Source organism: Salminus brasiliensis, chromosome 3 (assembly GCF_030463535.1).
Source record: "Salminus brasiliensis chromosome 3, fSalBra1.hap2, whole genome shotgun sequence".
In the NCBI taxonomy this organism is placed as follows: domain Eukaryota; kingdom Metazoa; phylum Chordata; class Actinopteri; order Characiformes; family Bryconidae; genus Salminus; species Salminus brasiliensis.
Window position 1 is genome coordinate 36,636,821 of NC_132880.1, and position 20,371 is coordinate 36,657,191.

Genomic DNA, 20,371 nt, shown 5'->3' on the forward strand with positions numbered 1-20,371 from the left:
TTTATTATTTCCACAGAATGTATCACTTGTTTAGCCTAATCTGGTGGATATATATTTTTTTTATTTCATATTTAAATTTTTTACATATATTTAAACATATTTACATATTTACATTTACAACGTATTTAATCAGAGGTATAGATCATAGCTCATTTAAAAACCTCCAGTTCAGTTTATATGTAGTCTGTATTTGGTCAGTGATTATTATTATTATTATTATTATTATTAATGCACTGGAATGCAAAGGTGTCAAAAGTTCATTCATTACTTAGGTAGAAGTGGAGATACTAGGGTTTAAAAGGACTTATATAGAAGTTGAAATATCAACTTAAGCTTTTTACTCAAGTAAAAGTATGAAAGTACTGGTTTCAAAACTACTAAGTAAAGTAAGGAAAACAAATGTTAAAAGCTTAGGCCACGCCACACTATTGTGCACTACTCCACATTTTTCTAAAAGCCATAATGACTATAATGTCCTATCATCAAAAGGTTAATGTTGAAAAATGTTGGGATGCACTAGGCTGCCTGTTTCAGCTGCATATCTGCCCATTGAAAATGAATGCATTTTAGTAATATTAAATATATTAAAAGAGATACAATTAGATAACATTTGTTAAATTGTGTGAAAATGTAAGTAGTAGAAGGAAAAAATGTAAGTAGTAGAAGTGGGTCACTGCAGTTTGTTGAGGATGTGCCTGCTTATGAAAAACAGGAGCAGGATGAATTCTGGAGTATATAGAACTGTTCTGTAAAACTGATAGGACGCTTCACAGTACAGATGGATCATGACCGTAAACATAGCAAAGGCAACCCAAGAGCTTCTCAAAAAGAATAGAGCATGGTTTTCACTTACTGTAGACAAAACAGAAGGTGGAAAGACCCACAAACAAGCTCCACCTGAAGGCAGACAATATCCATGGGGCGCAGATATCAAGGATTTTCATCCAGTCACTAAAATAATACTTATATTCCATACTTACATCCAGGGAAAGCATTGGCAGAATAAAAGACTTTATTTTCTGAACCTAAGGCTATGCAAGAGTGTAATGAACCTTTGTGGGATCTGACTGATGGGAGTATGTACCACACTGAGTGATGTGCGAGATACTGTCTAACTTTATAAGAATAAGCATTGTTTGGCAGACACGTTTAACAGACTCAATATCACAACAGAAAACCAATGTATTAATTAGTATTTATTAATCATTTCAGTCACCAGTTTTTTCATTCTTCCATGTTGTTTAAATAAACACACATTGCAAAAACACAAAATATATTTACACAACAATATACATACAATATATATACACATATATACACACATATACACAAACTCCACATATACAACATGCACTCTGCTACTCTGGTTGATAATCCTTTTGGATCTAGGTGTAGCAGCAACACAGCAAGTACCTTATGACTGATGTAGATTCAGTAGGAACAGACAAAATCATAAAGTACAGTAATGAGATTCTGATGTGTATCATATGTAAACACATGAAAACATGTATGACATATGACAATATATGCATATTGACAAGCCATCCTAGGTCCCTTTAGGGCATGAAATGAAAAAAAGAAAAGAAAAAAAAAGATAAATGGTATTAAGTCAATATTTACAAAGTAGTGTTTAAGAGAACTGATGAAAACTTTACAGATAGGTGAAGTGTTAATCACAGCAATAGTTACTGTAACACTGTAGAGCTTCCCTTATACCATATAAACACTAGGGAGCCAATCAATTTGTGTGTACAGATAGAACAATACTTGGAAGCTGACAAATAGAAGTCATATGACACCAAAACACTTCATCATTCTGTTAGGGTCAATACATATATACATAGATTTTTCTTTCATGGTTCTTTCCCTTAAATAGGCCAAAGATGTGGCACTTGTCAGATGGCATTAAAGATCACACTAACACGATATTCAAAGACAAGCAATTAAATAGTTAAATAACTATTCACCTCCTATAGGAGGTAGTTTACTGCACAGGTCCAACACTGTCAAAGTCAGTATCTCATTTCTTGGGAACTTAAATGGTATTAAAAAAATAATAAAATAAAATAAATTTCAAACTGCACAAGTACTTTTTGTTTGATATCAAGTTTGTATTTTGCCTCCAGTAGGCCTGTGTGCTGCTAGAGCTAGTCTTTACTTTAACATACAGCATAAAACATCTGAATGGAGATATTATATCCGAATGGAGAAAAAAGTTGTTTGGAGTTCCACCCAGACTGAGGCAGTGTACTGGGTATGGCTAGAAGAAAAGGCTTTGTTTTCCAAAGGCCACGTATTGGAACAAAGGCTGCTAGCCTTTCTATGTAAACTCTAACATGTAGTGTGTAGTGTTTTGAAATTCAGAAATGTACACTGCTGGTATATGGCACCAGTACAAAAGTAAAGTACAAAATATTCCATCGGATGTATAAATCAGACACATCTTTTCCATACGTTTCAAGAAACTCGTACCCTTGATGTAATGGATGAAATATGACTGAAAGTAACATCACATGAAGACTCATGGAATTCCAGCCCTCAAGTTTCTCCTCGTTCTCAGACAGGTGAAGAATCTGTTAGTGCAGTGTGAGAGTCTTGTGCTTTTCAAGTTAAATTAAAGTCTGGATCAGGATCTCTGACAGCCCCGCTCCAGTGAGTAGCACCAACCAGTAGGCAACATGACACATGAACAAAAACAGCCATAAGCTCTTAGCACATTTCAAGTTTCTCACATCAAAAGGACAAACAACCGCAACCTCTTCTGGGCAGTGGATGTGGTTCCATAGCTGTAAAGCACTGAAAGGCACAATGAACTGAATCTCTGGATGCTCCATTTGTGGATGTCATAAGGGGGTGGAGGGAGATGAATACGACAGGTGGCAATACATCTCTGAGGACAGTTGATGTGGCGTGCCTTTGCTTGCCCTTTTCAGAATGCCCTCTTTTAGAGTCCTGTGGTTTTACACCACGCTCCCGTCCGTCTCTGTTGAGTCTGCTTCTGAGTCCAGAGACTCATTCTCTCTAAAGATGAATAGAAAGAGACAAATAAGCTCAGAGAAAAATGAACAGAATTGGGAAAAAGTGACTTTAAACAGTAAGACACTGATGTACACAAACGGACAGACTGTGAACCATACAGTACAGTTTCTACTTTAGAGTTATTTAGGAGCGTTAAAGCAGCATTATGAAGACAAATCATGCTTTGAGCCCACTTTCTTGCACATGAGATACAGAAGTAAAAGAAGCATGTGGACTGTCATGGTAAACCAGAGTTACACAGTGCAATTAGCAGATGTGCCAAGCCCAAGCAAATGGGAATGTGTCAGTGGAGTATCACAATGATTGTGTAGCTGTTATTTTAGGGGTACAATGCCACATAATGCTGCTTTAATCTTAGACAACAATTTTATTAAATGTTTGATGCTTTAGGAAATTATTCAATGCATCATAAAAAAATCAGATTTTATCAGAATACAATCTAATTAAATATCAATATCCTTTTAATACACAATTGTGGAGTAGAGACTTTTGAATTTTGGCCAAAACATAAGTATCTATTCTTTTAAGAGTTATTCCTAATTAAATCCAATGATCCAAAATCAATGCATTGCCATCTTGAATCAGATCAGTAGATTCCAATGCATTTTCACACCCCTAATGTTTCTAAAGCTGTCACGAGGGTGTCACATGCATGCAAGAGCGGAAACTCTAAACCGTGTGGTCTGTGGTCTGTGATAGGAATCTGAAAGAAAGTGTCACACACTGCAAACGCAAGTCCAAGAAGGGTCTTACCGTTGCTCATTAAGCAGTTTGCGGTTGCCCTGACGTTTCTCCTCATCGATGGGGTAGGTGATAAATATGATAAGCCCTATAATGATGAGAAAAACAGGTGCAGCGGAGACAAGAACCTTCAACGTAATATTCACGTTTTCAGGTTGCGTGCAGCCTCTCGTGATGTAGCCGGCAAAACTGTTTGAAAAGCAAACGAAGAGAGACAACAGAAAGATTAGCTGGTTATACTTATCCTGTTTAATCCAACCTTGTGATCAGTCATAAAGCAACTATGACTTTCATGTGAAAAGGGGGTCCTCTCACTGATTGGGGATAATCGGATTACATATAAGGGTTTGAAGGACACAGATTATCAGAATGGACGTGTAACAAAAGGCAGTCCCATCAGCTCAGTCAGCCAGCAAAATCTCACTTCAAAGGTTTAAACCACCTCACAGGCAGACAGGATTACATACAGTAGAGACAAACCAAAGGAAGGATAAAGGACATGGGAGTTTTGGGATGACTTACTCAAGGCTGAGGGTTGAGATTCCCAGGGACACTCCAGAGGCGAACTTTGTGAAGAAAACATAGAAGGAGTAGAAAATGGCTTCATGTCCTTGAGATTCAGGATTTTGTACTTTGAAATCATCAACCACATCTGGAAGCATGGACCTGCAGAAGTACATTGATTTGTCAGGCTAAGATGTCACATACATTAAAACATATTTTACTTAATTAGATATGGAATATATATTGTTGATTCATTTTTTCTATTTTTCACTTTTTTAAGAATTTGACTCTGGCACTTATTCTTTACACTGTGTCAAAATGTCCAGAATGTCCAATAGAAATTCTTAGTTTAACATTTTAGCGTTGTACCGAATATTAACATGTACTTGATATGACGAAATATGAGAAAAACATTGTTTTTCTTTCATGTGTGCAGCCTAGTTGGCTTATTGACGCACACTTCAGGCAGCGCCAACAGTTATCTCATTACCCATCACTCACCAGGGCAGGAGGAAGGCTGCTGCAATGCTGACTCCAGCAGCAAAGGAGATGATGTACGTCACAATGAGATTACTTTTCACCAGGACCACTGTGATCAGGAACGGAATCACTGACTGCAAAGGGCAAACAAACAAACAAACAACAGGAAATTAACTGACAGCAGTCATTCCAACAAACCACTAGATGGTGCAAGGAGTCATTTGCAAATATTAGCTTTGGAATCAGGACAGATTTTAGTAATTCAAACACTACGGTCAGTCGGTACTTACTGTAGTGCCCACATATACAGCCGTTTTCTTGCCAAATCGGGTGAGGAACCACTGCCAGAAGGGAATGGTAAGGGAGGCAGAGAGCTGGGGACAGAAGAGAAGGGGGATTAGATTTAATCATGAATTTACATCTAGAACTGTGTGTCTGGCTTCTTAAACCCATAGGCAGGACTACTGGCAGGAAGATTTTCATAAAGCACACAGAAGTTAGCAGGTCAGGTGTCTGCTCACAAAATGTGCTTCGTTTGCGGTTCAGGTTGGCATCAGATGTATGCTGCCTGCTCAGATGAATCAGCAGAGAAAGCCACAAGTACCTCATTTGCAACCTAGAAAACAGCTGCAGTGATCTCTCTGTACAATCTAAAGTGCTGTTATATGCTGTTACTTGTTTAAGCGACATACTGTCCCAGTAACTTTGTATGAATAATTACCTGTTCCCTCCACTGAATCCAAATAACAAGATTACATTTCAAGGCATTCCCTAGCATCCAAATCTAGAACATCTGAGGCGCGAGTCTTTTTGCAGTTTTGTGTTTATATTGAGAACAGATAGCCATGTTTAGAGAGGCTTTTGTTTTTTTAACAATGGTCCACTTATTTCTGCTTCAACTAACTAATTTATCACTCAGGGTTTCAGACTTGAATTCTACATTATGCTGACCTTAACATACATGTGAAAGTAAAGGGCTGATTATGTGCAGATCACTTGTGTAAGGTGACAATCTCCAGTTTGCACATCAGGTTTGGCTGGTTATGTTGTTACATAATGTACAAGTGTTGTGCTCTTGAGGTACACGATTCCATATTAAAAACTCCCCTCATCTCTGCATACAATTTTGGCTAGCTATTAACCTGCTGCTTCTCTTCTGACACAATAGCATCATATCATTCTAATTTCAGAAACAGCAGATCATTTTTAGGGTGTTGGAACACATCCAATGGCTGCATATCTTTGTCTATACAATGTTCACAAGATACAAGATGGACAAAGTATCGGAACATCAAGTTTATCATGCTTTTGTTGGATTAAATGTATGGAAGGCTTTCTACTAGATTTTGGAGCATTGCTTTAAGGATTTAATCACTGACAAGAGCATTAGTGAACTCACCTTATCCCCAACTCTACAACTCCCAAAAGTATTGGATGGAGCGCCACCATTCCGGAGAACACAGTTCCACTGCTCCACAGCATAATGCTGGGAGGCTTTTTACCCTGCTTGCTCACACCTGGTGCCAACCTGGTGCTTTATGTTTATCTCCTTCAGAGAGTCCTATTCTATTGGCAGTACTTCTCCACAGGGACTAGACAAGCTGTGCGTCTGTGCGTTTGCACATCTGTATCAGCAATGGAAATGCCTTAGAGTAGCTGAATGCATTCATTCGAAGGGATGTCCACAAACATTTGTACATATAATGTATAAGTATATTTGAATTTAATCTCATTATAGCTATTATGACAGTAGCTTATAATACTTACCATTATGACCAGTAAAATGTTCTGAAAGTCATCTCTGAACCCCAGGGTGTAGCAACAGAACAGCGCAAAGTTGCCTTCCAGGAGCTGTATGGAGATAAACGTAAAGCCGTATTAGAAAATCTTCACAAATAAAACAACATGCCAAAGACAGCTAAGGCTAGCCACGGTGGTCAGAGGTTTTTAGCCAAGACAGGAAGTACAGGAGAGTGGTTCAACCGAAACCCACAAAAACAAAACAGTACTGTTGAGAAGAGAAGCATGGGGCAGTACTTACCATGAAAGCCAGAGATGTAAAAAGGAACCCCATGACCAATTTGGCATATGGACCATGGCCCATAACCATACGAATGCCTTGGAAGAAGGACATTGGCTCAGTTCTGACCCTGCTGGTGTCTGCAATCAAAAACAAGATACATTACATTTAGAGAGCAAAATAATTAACAAATAAATAAATCAATTAATCAAACTTAGTCATAAGGCTACTGTGAAAGCTTTATCAATCATCTTTATTTGATATAGTCTCATTTTAGACCCAACACTAAAAGTGTGTGTGTCCGCGCTTCATCATGCTCCCTTTAACAATGTCTGAACTGTTCAGTTGACACTGGTGAGAAAAAGCAGTCTAACTGTACACAGACCCTGTGCTGTGCTTCCCTCTCCCCTGGGCATATCTCACTCTACAAAGACTGGCCTGTTAAGCACTCTTGCTCTGAAACATGGTAAAAGAACTGGGACACTCCAGCACAATTTTTGTGGACCCCTTCTCAGCTGCATCTCACTGGTGTGAAAGTACCCTTCTCCGTTTACTCAGTGCCTTTTTAGGGGGCCACCAATGAGTGATTGCCAGCTACTGCCTTAGTGTAATCTGAGAACAGTGGAAAAGCTCGGACTCCATGAAACAGGATCAGTGATCAGAAATACTGTAATAGGCGGATCCCTACTTTAGACCTGCAGGTGCAGCTAAATCTGTACGGAAGTCATGTTTGATAGTGTCAAAAGTAAATCTGGGAGGTCAGGCAGGGCCAGTGAGGGACAGTGAGAACAATGAAATAATGTTGTGGAAATATGAAGGGAGTCTTTAGCTCACCTTTGCGTTCTTTTACACCGAAGAAAAGGACGATGGCACAGAGGACGTAGATGGCACAAATAACACCTGATGCAATCATATATGCCTGTTTCTGAAAAAGGGAGAGAGGAAATGATGAATAACATATTACACATTTCAAAGTGAAGGCAGTGGCAACAATCCTTTGTAATACGGACATCTCTCAAACATCCACAAGAACTTTGTTGCAGCTTTAAGCTGCGTGACTTACTGTATGTTCCACTGAAATGTGTGGCTGGCTGATGTTGACTTCAGGTCCATAATCCTGGCTAGTGGCGTTGAGATCATCTCCAACTGGAATGCAAGGAGCACTGGCTAACCCCACGATCTGACCTTGGATTCCAGTGCCAATAACTGTTCCCAAAACTTCTACGGTCATACCTAAAAGGGAAGGCTTGATGGTAAGACAATACATAGGGAGGAGAGTGCTTATGTATCACCAGAGGACAAGAGGCCTTGAATAGGACTTACGGTAGGCAGTGGCCGAATCCCTCTCCTTTTGTTCGGAACTGATGAACATGGTGAGGGCAGAGTATGGCACGTGGAAGCACTGTATTTGGGAAACAAGCAAAATAAACAAAAGGCAAACTCTCAAAATAATACCTACAGACATACAATGCTGGATGATACTCACTGTTTGCAGAGACTGAAAGAGACAGTAGAAGACGAGGTACCAGATAATTTTGCCCTGGTCTATGGAAGGCACATACCAGATGAGGAAATAACAAACTACTGCCAGTGGAGTGGACAAAGCAATCCTGCAATGAAACAAAAAACGAAATTAAATTGTGTCATGACCGCTAGAATTACATGGTAGAGAAATGTAGAAAACATAGCTTTTACCCAGCAATAAATCAATCAATAAAATTAACTCTGCCTAGGCAACAAAAGTGAGGAAGAAACATTTTTTACTGATTTCTGTTGAAAAACAATGTTTTATTTCTATTAACCTGTTTTTCATAACTGCTGTTCACAACTTAATAAAGCAAAATAAAGGAGGTTTTTGGGTGACAGTGAAGATATAAATAAATGACCTAGCTTATTTAACTTCCACCCCGTAAGTTCAGAAAGGTTAGTGCTCAGCCCATTTGTGAAAATGTTCTTGAGCAATGGATTTCTGAATAAAGAGATGCCATTCTTTCTCCTCCCAGCAACATCACACCATAACAGAGCACACTCCTCCTCTCACAGTGACTCAGGCTATGAGGTCATACTGAATTAAGAAGGAAGATCAGGAATGTCCTAGCTAGTAGTATTGGAAAGGTCATACGTCACATCCTGCAATTGTCACACTTTCCGGTGGCCCGATGCGGATGACTTCACAACATATGCACAGGATGTTGAGGTAGAAGGAAAAGGGGGATGGACGCACTATTTCCCCCTTAAGAACTGTCATCACTTGAGATGTACAAGATAACGTGACAAGTGAACTGGTTTGCTGAACAGGTCTGTGAAGCTAAATCACTGCTTAAATCAAGCTGAAGTTTAACCAGTATTCTCACAGTCAATCAAGCTGACAGTTATACCCACTGGTCCTTTCATTCCTGTCATTTTTTTTTTCTTGAACACAGGTTTCACACAGATTCATTGCATTATCTGAGGTTTGTTTTCAACCAAAACCTTCAGAAAAATGCAACTTATATACTGAGATAACACTGTGATGAAGAAAAATATACACAATATACACTGCATATCTATTTCCTAAAACACTATTGCAAAAGGTCATTCAGTTCTTAAAAGAGGCCCCCTGTTTCTAAATACAACTTCAGTTGAGAAACCACGTTTCTCCTTTATACACTAAACCACCCTATACACAAAAGCTCAAACTCAAACAGTCTTCAAGGAAACAGGTTTAAGAAAAGATACCGCACAAGGCACAAACGCACATGACCTATATTACACAGCTATAGTGTTTCCACATACACACACCCCTACCATCTCACTTTTAAAAAAAATAATATTATTATTATTATTATTATTATTATTATTATACTTACTTTTTTTTTATTTTTTTTATTATTATTTCATAACAGAAATAATGACATAGCACAGTATGTCAAGGCTTTTTCTGTCCTGTTTTTAATGAAAACCTTAATTAGCCCCCAGGATTGAGCTGAACTTCACTAAGCTTAACCAAGAATGTGTATAAATCAAGTGTACACAGTCACAGTAAGAGTGCATAATTCGACTTGAACTAAAGTGACCCTAGAATTCCTCAGGCTACACACTGGAATTCAGGAAGAGCACAGCTGTGCCTTCTGATTGGAGCAGAAGCAGTGGTGTGTTGTAGGCTGGACCACTCATGGCTTTTCAATTTGCATATCCGTCACAGCATTCAAACCCCAAAACACACCACAGTAAACGTCCGCCTCCCTGGCCTCAAGGCAGAAAACCCTGCGTCTTTCAATTCGCATCATTTCTTGCTTTTCATTCACTCTAAATGCAGCCCATTATTCGAGGAGGTTGACACCCACAGACACGAGCAGGAAAAAGGAAAAGAAAATCTGATGTGTGCTTTTAATCTTATCTTTCACCTAATAAATGGTAGCGGAAGAGCTCAGGGAAATCAGCCTTAAGTAATTAGAACGGCTGTCCTTTCCTCAGAGGCGACACATGTGCCCCACTGGATGGCTCAAGGGACCTCTAATGAAACCCTAAGAAGGGATGTGCTTTACTGTACGCTGGTTATATTGAGTTGGTGAGCATATGAAAAATTATTCTCTCGTCCTAGCCTGCCTTCATTACCATAGGCTGCACAGCGCTCATTCAGAGACTTATAGAGTCACATTCTGCTCCCTTCCCCCACTGCGTTTCCCAGCACATCCATTAACTCCCAAGGTTCCTCCGCTTTCTGGTCTGGCTTCATGTTCAGTAGCTTCCTGCTTGTTTACAAAACCTTTATGTGATTGGCCGCATGTCCAGTGAAGGTAAGAGCACCTTCAGAAAACACAGCAATGGAAATAACTCTGGAAAATCTTGTAGCGCTTCTGGCAGAGACTGCTCTGATGTTTCTTCAGGAGCTGGGTGAGCATGAGAAAAGGGAAAGGGGGGGGGGGATGGGTACTCCCAGGGTCAGTGACCTCGCCTCAAAATTGGTAGCAGAGAGCAATGCAGAATCAGCAATCCCCCCTGTCCTTATTCCACCTCCAAACTAGGCCATTCCTAAACCCCCATGTTCTTTTGTGAAAGAATTCCAATAGATCTGCAGTCCAGACATCCAGGTTGCATCAGGGGCTTCAACACTACACATTTATTTAAATGCCCAGGATTAAGGAGTAGTCAGCCAGGAACAATTAACCACTCAGGAAACAAAGAAGACAAGTAGTCTTTTGCATAATTATGCCAGTCTTTAGATATTTAAGATAACGTCAGGGCAAAAGCTGCTGCAAATGTAAATGACGCTATTCAAAAGGGCCCACCTCAAACAATAGCCTATAATTGCTAAACAAATCAATCTAAAAACCAAAATAGTTAGGGTTGAAGATGACAGTAATGCTTGGCCTTGGCCCTTTACAGCATTTACACTAAAATCTACAGTTGCCTCAACAGTGTCCAAAAGCAAAGGTCATCAAGCACACTTGGCATCTGAACACATATCACCCATGCCCACATTTCCAAACCACTAGAGCAAATGGACAAAGCAAATGTCTAGTTTGATAGAATCATTTGGGAAATATTGCACATCCAGCTGGCTACAACCAGTGTTCTCACTGTCCCCATCCACTAAAGTAGCGTCATGGAGAGAATTATTCTTGTGTGGGCTAAACTTGGTAAACCAATCACTTTCAAAATAGAAGCCCTGGCATGGGTGCACAGTTACCCAGGGCAACTTGCGAATCCTTACACAAGGGAATTTGGATTCAGATGCCAATTTAAATAAGAAAGCAGTCAACAGTCAACAAGTCTTGAGGAAAAAAAAACACGAATACAATACATGATGAACTGCACATGTAGTGCCACTAAAGCCACACCAAAGGGAAAGCCAAACATCATTAAACAAAGAGCAGAAAGTTACATACCAGGGCATCATTTTTCCAAATCTGGTCCACGGGCTCCGGCTGACCAGGAATCCCACAGTGGGGTCTGTGATAGCATCCCATGCTCGACCCACAAACAGAATGATGGAGGCATAAAATGGATCCACCTTAAGAGCAGAGAGGAGAATGATCAACATTTGAAAACATGTTCAAATATGGGATACCACAATACAGGGTTGTCAGTCTGGATTTTCCAACGTATGGGGCATCAAAAACCATTAGACACAACATTAGAAAAGTTAAACGGTTATCTAAATTTATATACATGTTTTGCAAAAGCCAAACAGATATTTTGGCTCAAATGGAGATAAAGAAAAATGATAGAAAATAAAAGCAGCTATAGGCTGTGCTCCTGAGCAACGTTTTGTTGTCCCTATGGAGGTATGCCCTTGGCCACTGTCCTATTACATTCAGTCCCTCTGTTCATTCTTTCTTGTGCTAGGGTGTGACACAAGAATAACCTGCTCTCCATTCATCATGTAGTGGCAAACTGTTTCACAAAGATCATTTTCACATGGCTCTCCAGGGCTGGTAGCACACAAAGTATATTCACCTCTCTGAAAAGTCAGAAGGGACTCACAGCTCCAGGATGACCTTGAGTCATGAGATCATAGAGCACGTGTTCAGAGACGCAACAGGCAGCTCTGTTGGCATTCTACTTACTCCCCCACTAGGAAGCCCTCTGGCTATACAGAGGGTAAAAGGACTGGACAGAATACAATTGCTCCATCTGACAGCTACTGTACCATAATTAGTGGGTACTCAGACGTGAATAGAGAAATCACAACTCAAACTGCAGGGGGTCTTGGATACCATGCCTGCTTATCCTTGGTAACATGATAAAACATCACAAGCCATTAAAACGGCCCCCTGACCCGCTGGTATTTGCACTCTTTAATCTGGGCAATAAGTCTGGTAATTCTGCAGTAGCTCTCGACAACTTCATGGCATAGAAGAACTTTTTCCACCTATTCATTTTCCAGCACAATGCCTCTTTTGTGGCTGCAAAGTGCCTGTCGCTTTGTCCTGTGTCTGGGTATACAGCAGCTAGGGCAAACTCTCTGGCCTTCATAATCCAAACTCATATGGCATTAGGGTTCTAAGGTACAAATACCTTGCAATAAAAGCTATGGAAATGCACTTGAACATTCTTTAGAAAAAGACGGAGAGTTAGTACACTGCAAGTGCAGCTTTGGGTAACTTGCCCTGGCTCATGCAACAGATAATACAACAGAGCTGTTAGCATTATGTTAGCAAATATGGCCAGGCCTGAAGAACCTGAACCTTGATGAGCTGTATGCTGGGCTGCTTCTGGCTTTAAGGTGGTCTAAGTTACGTGCAATGTTTATTCTAAGCATTTACTTATCCTGCTGGTGCTTCGTTGTGATATTTGTCTTGGATGGAGCAATCACTAAGTTTAGTTAGTACACAGAGCAATAGACTTTGTAAACTGAACTCACCTGAGCAACATCCAGAAGATAGATCTGGAGGAAGAAGCCAATGGCGCAGCCCGTGATCTGATAAGGTGCTCCGCCTATGGCATAACACAGCTTACTGCATATAGACAGGCGACCACTCCTCTCACGCTGATAAAAAAAAAGGAACATAAAACTTTGTCAATACCTGGAGGTGAAACTGTGAGGAAGGGAAAACAAGTAGTAGATCAAAATAATAACTAATATGCTTTTAAGATATAAAGTAATGGGGCCTCTCAGAAACAGAGTAACACCAAAGAATCTTAATAATCTACCTGCTACAATGGAATAGGCTGCTACATCAAGATCTTGTCAGTCAATGTCTAACGTTAAGGCTTGGGGCTTGGGGAGCAAGATGAATGCTGTCTTTAACTGCAGCAATGGTATGTGGTTTTGTTCAGTTTGCTCCTAATCCACCAAGTGGCCTTATTATTACTCACACACACCCCTAGTAATATTTTGGGTCACAATATTAGCCACACCTGGCATTGCATCATGCTTTTGTAATAAAAGCCAAGAGAAACAACTCCTGGTAGGTCAGCTAAGAAGGTAACTGTGCAAGCTTAAGGGTGTCACAATACCCAGTCTGTGCTGACTGGACACTATGAGGGTATACACAGCAGCCAATTTAGTGACCTCAGGTCAATCCTCTCTGCCACACACACACACACACACACACACACACACACACACACACACACACACACCCACCCACACCCCCACTGAAACAGGCCAATCAAGTAACAATCTCAAGTGCAACCCAATTATAACAGGGGCTTTTGTGTTGTACTGGCCTAAAATATTAGCCTAGGACATACCAGCACTGATATTAGAGAGAAAAACACAATTCTGGTATCAATATTGTACATTAATATGGACAACACTAAACACAACAGTAAACTCAAACCTAACGTGTGTACAGATGAATGTGTGGCATCTATAGGACGAATAGTATGCAGTATATAGTTCCTAACAACCTAGTTTTCAGTTTAAATGCCCACATATTTCCTAAAATGAGGTGATTCGGAAAACCAGGAAAACCTGAAAACAGATGAGCTGCTGGAAGGCACTGCTGTAGAGTCTGTAGACTGACAACAAACAGTGGTGCTCCATCATGGGCAGTGCACCTAATTGACTAATTTCCTTCAGAGATAAGACGTGGAAGCTACTTCAACACACAATGATGCCATACTGCCAAGCTTGTGTTTTCCATGGAATCATGGTTTTATACTTACATCCATCCATCCATCCATCCATCCATCCATTCATTCATTCATTCATTCATTGTACAACGACAGCACTTCATATAGAAACACACCCGAAAGCACACGCCAGCCTCACCAATAACTATAATCCATTAACTGATTATATTTAGTGGGCTTCTTCTTCTTCTATGTGTATTTATTTGGCATGTACTATTAATATAACTGTGAGCACAGCCTGTTATTAGTAGTCACACTTTCATTTGACCAGTAAAGCAGAAATACTGTCACTCAGAAGGCCGGCTCCTTAAATACACAAGCTCATTCTTCATCATTTCACCCAAACAGAGTAAGACCATCCACCTGCTTAATATGGCCATGTGGTACAGGTCCAGAAGAAATCTCAGATCTAAGGCCATGCAACAAGTACTCATCATCATTCTCTTCAAAATGTGCAACTCAAATGAATAAATTAGGCTAAAATCAATCATCCATTTCCTCAGATCTTAGATTTGGTTTAGAAAATTGAGCACAAACCGCATATCTCCGTATATAGCTAGTTTAGAGACATGACCCACTGAAGGCGCTCATTTCAAGTAGCCAAATGACACGTAGCCTACCGGCAGCAGCCTGCTCTCGTGTAGCTGCAAATTTACCCTGGCTCTGGATACCCGATTTGGCTATGAGGTATTCATATAATATTAGACAGAAAGCCGGTTTATAAAAGACAGGTCTAACATAGTTTAGGGGGAAATGCGAAAAAGGAAAGAGATCGACAGATGAAGAAAAACGGTGGGTTGTAAAATTCAAATCTCTGGTGAAGCACCATCTTTAAAAAAGGGACACATCAATGAATGAAGGGACTAAAAACAGCACAGTTAGCCACAAAAACTAAACGTTACTACGAAAACTTAACGATTAACGATCATTTGAGATCTTTACACACATTTAAGGCAAATGCAGACGGTTAGCTAGCTATCTAAAGCCGAGGAGAAAAAATGAACACCGGTTATGTCCACGCCCATCGCCTCCCGTCAAAAATAAATTAAATTAAATAAATCAATATTCTACACTGAAAACCTAAACATAACACATCAGTACACATTTTTTTCATCAGTTTCATTCAGCATTAGAAGAACTTATTAATTGATAGCTAGATAATTATTTAGACAGCCAGTTACTAACGTCTCCATACCTTAGCGACTGATTTAACTTCATCCGAAGGGCTTTTGTGCAAAAGACTCGCGTTGGAAGACTGTTCACCTCCTTCTCCTCTTGCCATGTTGTTGAAATTCTCCTATTTAAAACGACCAGTCGGTGAATTTTGAGGAAACCCTAACGAAGCACTCGGGTCTGCTCTCTGAGTCTCTGGTCCTGCTCTGGTGAGTCGGCTGTAGTAACTGAGCCCCGAGGCTCCGCCCCCCGCCGCGTCTCTTCATTCAGCAGAGCCTCACGCGTAGAGTGAGCTGATACGGCAGACATGCGCAGTGATGCTGCGAGGGGGCCGGTCAGACCGGGGTCTGCTGCTCTGTTGGAACTGAGGGGGTTTTCCCCCACAAAGCCAGATTTCTCACTTTAGCCACAACACTTAAGCCCAGTCTAGTGTAGCTGGTCTAATAAGAGAAGAGCTGAGGGACATTCCTACTGCTATGTGAAATACCCTCAAATTTGTACGTTTTCTGGATGGTGGGAAACAAGATTTTTTTAATTGTGGGAATTTTTTCAAAACTTTTTTTACAGTCGCACCCTCGGCCATATCACACATTTCTTCACATCTCTTTCTTTTGTAAATTGAGACGTAGTAAACACAGCCTCTGTAGGTTGTCAAACCATACTATATTTTATTAAATCCTAATGCACTCTCTTTCATTGTATAAAAATAAAAACATAAAAATTGTCAACAAAAAGTGTTGCAAAGGCTCAGATGTTTTTTTTTGTTTTTTTTTTGTTTTTTGTTTTTTACATGGTCTCAGACCTTGATTAGCAAATTAGGCCTGAGGCATGTCACCATGTCACCACAGTTGAATCACATGTCCAAGCTTTGTACGTTCTCTGACTCTACAGACTCACAACACTAACACTCACAGTTATGAGCTCTTCAAAACAAAGATCTGAAAATGAAAGCTATCGATGACCACAAGGCAGGGGAAAGCTTTAATAAGAAGAGTTTTCAGCTTCGGTTTCTACAGTACTGACTGTTTTTAGGGAACAGCAGTTCACCAGAACTGTATAGATCAGAACGAGACCTGAAAAACCAAGAAAGCTCTCAAAGAGAACTGCTCATATGCTGGTGAGAAAGTCAAATACACCCCCCCCCATATATATATATATATATATATATATATATATATATATATATATATATGACTGCCAGGAACTTGCAAAAGGGGTAAGCTAAGTCAGTAAGCTAAGCTAGTGGTGGTGCACCGCATCACTGTACAAGGTCGCTCACAATCTTCATAGAAGTGCCATAATAAGCAAACCTTACCTAATAAGCGACCTTGTCACAAAACTCAACATTTAAAATATGTTAAAGAGACACAATCCCACTGTAACAATCCCACAATGCACCACAATAATAATAATGTACACTAGCGGACATGGAATATCCATAATTCATCATAGAGTGTGTCCCAATTATGTAGTAATTACTAATACTAACTAGTTTTGAGTATGAAGTATGTAGGACAGATCAAAGTGTCAAAGTTGAGTATTCTCAAATATCCATGATGTATACTCATACTTGAGCGTGGTTATGATGGACAAGGCAGTGACATATGATGGCCTAGCAAAGCTTAATAACTTCTAATTAGTCAAACGGGTTAGTACAGTAATATTATGTGTACTAACCTGCCAAACCTGTACTACTGAGACTAGTATGTAGTCTATACCCTATAGCATTAGTCTGTAGCACGCGATTGGGACACAGCCTGACGTTCAGTTTGCTTTTGCGATGCAATCTGCTGTCGCACCGGGGTGAGCTCACACACTTTACGAGGGGTCTGAAATCATTCACTAATTTGTGGACTTCTGTTCCCTGGTGCTCTAATATATACTGGTCTGGATTTTTGCATGTAGGAGAAAGTGAACAGGGCTATCGTGAAACACCCCACACAGAAATGACTTCCTTAACTTTATGTAGGGAACTATAAAAGTCAGTTTGGATATCTGTAGAACTGACGCAGTCTGAGCCATGTTAACTTGAGCATGGTGCGAATTCTTTTTAGCTCCTCCTTTCTTTGCAGTTTGTTGTGAGGGAATTCTACCGTTCTTTTATAGTGACTAGTTTTCAAAAGTAAAATATTAGCTTATCGTGGTATTCCCTCCTCAGCTGACACTACACTGTTTGAGTTCACCGTAGCCTACTTGTAAAATAGCAGGAGCAGTAGATTCAGCAACCGACTTTGCCATTATTGCCTTGCATTTTTTTGACTGCAAATACAGGAATCCTAAGTAAATCCCTGTTTCCCTTAAGCCACAGCTATAATCATGTGTGCTCCCCTTTTTAGATACATACATATCCCTCAGAGAGCTTTGAATGGACTCCTGTGCGTTTGCCAAGGCCTTGGCGTCCGTGTGGAGGGCGCAGTGTTTACTCACATTCAGAGTTAAGAAGAATTTAAGAAGAAGTTTTTTAGTAGAAGAAAAAAACAGCCTCACATTTCAATGTTTACAGAGTCAAGTTCTTGCAGACCATACCGATCAATGTATGTCAACAGTTGATAAGATAAGCTTGCTGTGCAATAGTGTCTGTAAATGCTGATAACGGTAATGTTCGGTCATATTGCCTGATAGTCTGCTTCAGTGCCATGGGCCGTTTGTTTGGACGTTATTTTGGCTAATTAATGGGATATGTTAAATTAAGTACGTTTTTTTAACAAAAAGACATCAATGCTGCTTTAAGTGACTCAAAAGTCCAGACGTTAGTCCATGTGACAGTATATTGTAATTGCCATTAAGGCAGGATCTTCAAATGACATGACAGTTAAACTTTAGTGAAGTTACAGAAGAAACAGATGGAAGTAATGCTGTTTATGCAATGGGAACTCTGTAATGCCATTAAATGCACTGTTGTGGGAGCCAGCACAGGGCAGAAAGCTGCAATTTATTTCATAATTGCAGTGGCCAGTGGTCAGTGCCCTGTAGTAACTTAGGAGATAGCTGCAGTTTGGCAGGTCAAAAAGGCAGTGCACTGTGGAAATGTCTGTTCGTACCAGGTGATTGTACTATTATGACCTACACTACCCCTTCTAATAAATGTATTCAGCTACTTTAAGTTGTGGCCATTGCTGACACAGATGTGCAAATGCACACACACAACTTGTCTAGTCCCTGTCAAATACTGCCAATAGAATAGGACTCTGAAGCAGATAAACATGAACCTATTGGCACCATGCCTAATGTCAGGCTAGAGGGGTCTAAGCCCCCCAGCATTGAGCTGTGAAGCAGTGGAACTGTGTTCTCTGGAATGATGGTGCTCCATCTGACACTTTATGGATGAGTTAGGGACAAGGTGGGGTGGTGATCATTTAACGTCCTGAGCTCACAGCAATGTTCCACAGTCTAGTAGTAAGCCGTCTCTAGAGAGTAGAGAGTTTTGTTCTAATAGCCCTGATTTTGATGATTTTTGTACATGTGTCTGTGTGTATTGTGAGGTTCGTTTAACCTTTATCTTTCTGTCTGAATTAAAAGAACAAGTTACATGTTTGCTCTCCTCATATTTGATCACTGCTCACTCGGTCAACGCCCACCTAAAGCAGGAGTAGGCTATGAATAATTGGCCCAGAACTATTATTACATGTTTGGAACTTGTGAGCCATCCTAATTCTCTTGTATTTAAATGTCATCCTTAGCCTTAATGCTGAGTACACAAAACGAGCTCTGACCTTACAAAGAACTTTTACATTCAGCGTCCTTTCTTAGAGGGGCCCATATCCTACAAACTTCAGCCTCAGTATTTTGATGTTAAAGAGATTTAGATGTTTATTTAATCTATAGTAGTGTAGCCCCACCAATTTATGCTAACACTATGAGAAGTGTTTCAGCCTGAACTGGGTTTTAAATAAAGCCACAATACAAAACAGCCAGAAACCATTTACAAGATGTGTCTTAAAGGGACAGTAACAAAAATAGCTTGCTTAATTCTATCGGATAAAGAGAGGTTAGAATATGACCATGTAAAAAAAGAGACAGGTATTTAGGAAGATTAAATGTAATGCAAGCAAATGTAGGATATAGGCCATTTAATATATAGGCCCTATTGATACAGAAGGGTTTTTTTCTGGCATGCAGTGGTCAAAACCTACCAAAAGTGGTCCAAGAAAAAACAACCAGTAAACCGACAACAGGGACAAGGCTTATTACCCCATTTCACAACTTAGAGGAGTTCAAGTATCTGCTGCTAGCATATTAGGGTCAGTTACCACAGGGCGCCTTCAGAGGTCTTGTGGGGTCCATGCTGATCTGTTGTGGCGGCACAAGGGGGACTCAATATTAGCCATATTTGGTCATAATGTTATGGCTGATTGGTGTATATATCCACCAATTACAAATCAAACAAACTTCAAACTGCCACAATACTTATCACAACTCACATGAGTGTGTTGCCCAACATACAGCAGGGGCAATACATAGCACTGGGGGAGTGTTTCCGCATCAAAAGAGCAAAGACACCAGTGGTGTAATGGAAACTCACGGGGAAGGCTTTGTATTTATGTGACCATGTGTTTGTGTGTGTGTGTGTACAGTATGTGCACCATGTCCAGCAGGGGCCACATGAAAAGCAATTAGTCTCTTTCAGAGTGTGGGTGGGGGCTTTAAAGACCCAGTTAGAATTGCCAGAACAGCGACACTGCCGGAGCTCAGTGAGCATACATTCTTTCTTAGCAAAAAGGGGGCCATGTACAGCTGTTCTAACTGTACACATATTTAAAAATATAGACATTTGATCTTCACTTGAACAATACTTTAAAATATAATTAATACAAATGCAATTTTTTTGTAAGGTAAAGTTAGGACACC

The 20,371-nt window shown here is 40.1% G+C and overlaps 1 protein-coding gene across 1 annotated transcript; it reads right to left on the reverse strand.

The window, feature by feature from the left end:
- Positions 1 to 1,183: 1,183 nt before the first annotated feature.
- mfsd2ab (MFSD2 lysolipid transporter A, lysophospholipid b) lies at positions 1,184 to 15,763 on the reverse strand. The gene is made up of 14 exons (XM_072676031.1): positions 15,546 to 15,763; positions 13,134 to 13,259; positions 11,656 to 11,780; positions 8,271 to 8,394; positions 8,108 to 8,186; positions 7,848 to 8,017; positions 7,619 to 7,709; positions 6,806 to 6,924; positions 6,532 to 6,615; positions 5,055 to 5,138; positions 4,786 to 4,898; positions 4,303 to 4,446; positions 3,793 to 3,969; positions 1,184 to 3,021 (listed from the first exon to the last, which is right to left on the reverse strand). The coding sequence occupies exons 1-14, from the start codon at positions 15,630 to 15,632 to the stop codon at positions 2,961 to 2,963; spliced, it is 1,584 nt and encodes a 527-aa protein (XP_072532132.1). The 5' UTR covers positions 15,633 to 15,763; the 3' UTR covers positions 1,184 to 2,960.
- Positions 15,764 to 20,371: the final 4,608 nt, after the last annotated feature.

What these genes read in the sequence shown, in the direction of transcription:
- mfsd2ab (XM_072676031.1), bottom strand. Translation starts at nt 15,632, where the DNA reads ATGGCAAGAGGAGAAGGAGGTGAACAGTCTTCCAACGCGAGTCTTTTG. An exon ending in TTTGGAAAAATGATGCCCTG is followed by an intron (nt 8,395 to 11,655) that starts GTATGTAACTTT and finishes GTTTCATTGCAG; the next exon opens with GATTGCTTTGTCCACTCCAC. An exon ending in ACATTTTACTGGTCATAATG is followed by an intron (nt 5,139 to 6,531) that starts GTAAGTATTATA and finishes TTCTGTCCCCAG; the next exon opens with CTCTCTGCCTCCCTTACCAT.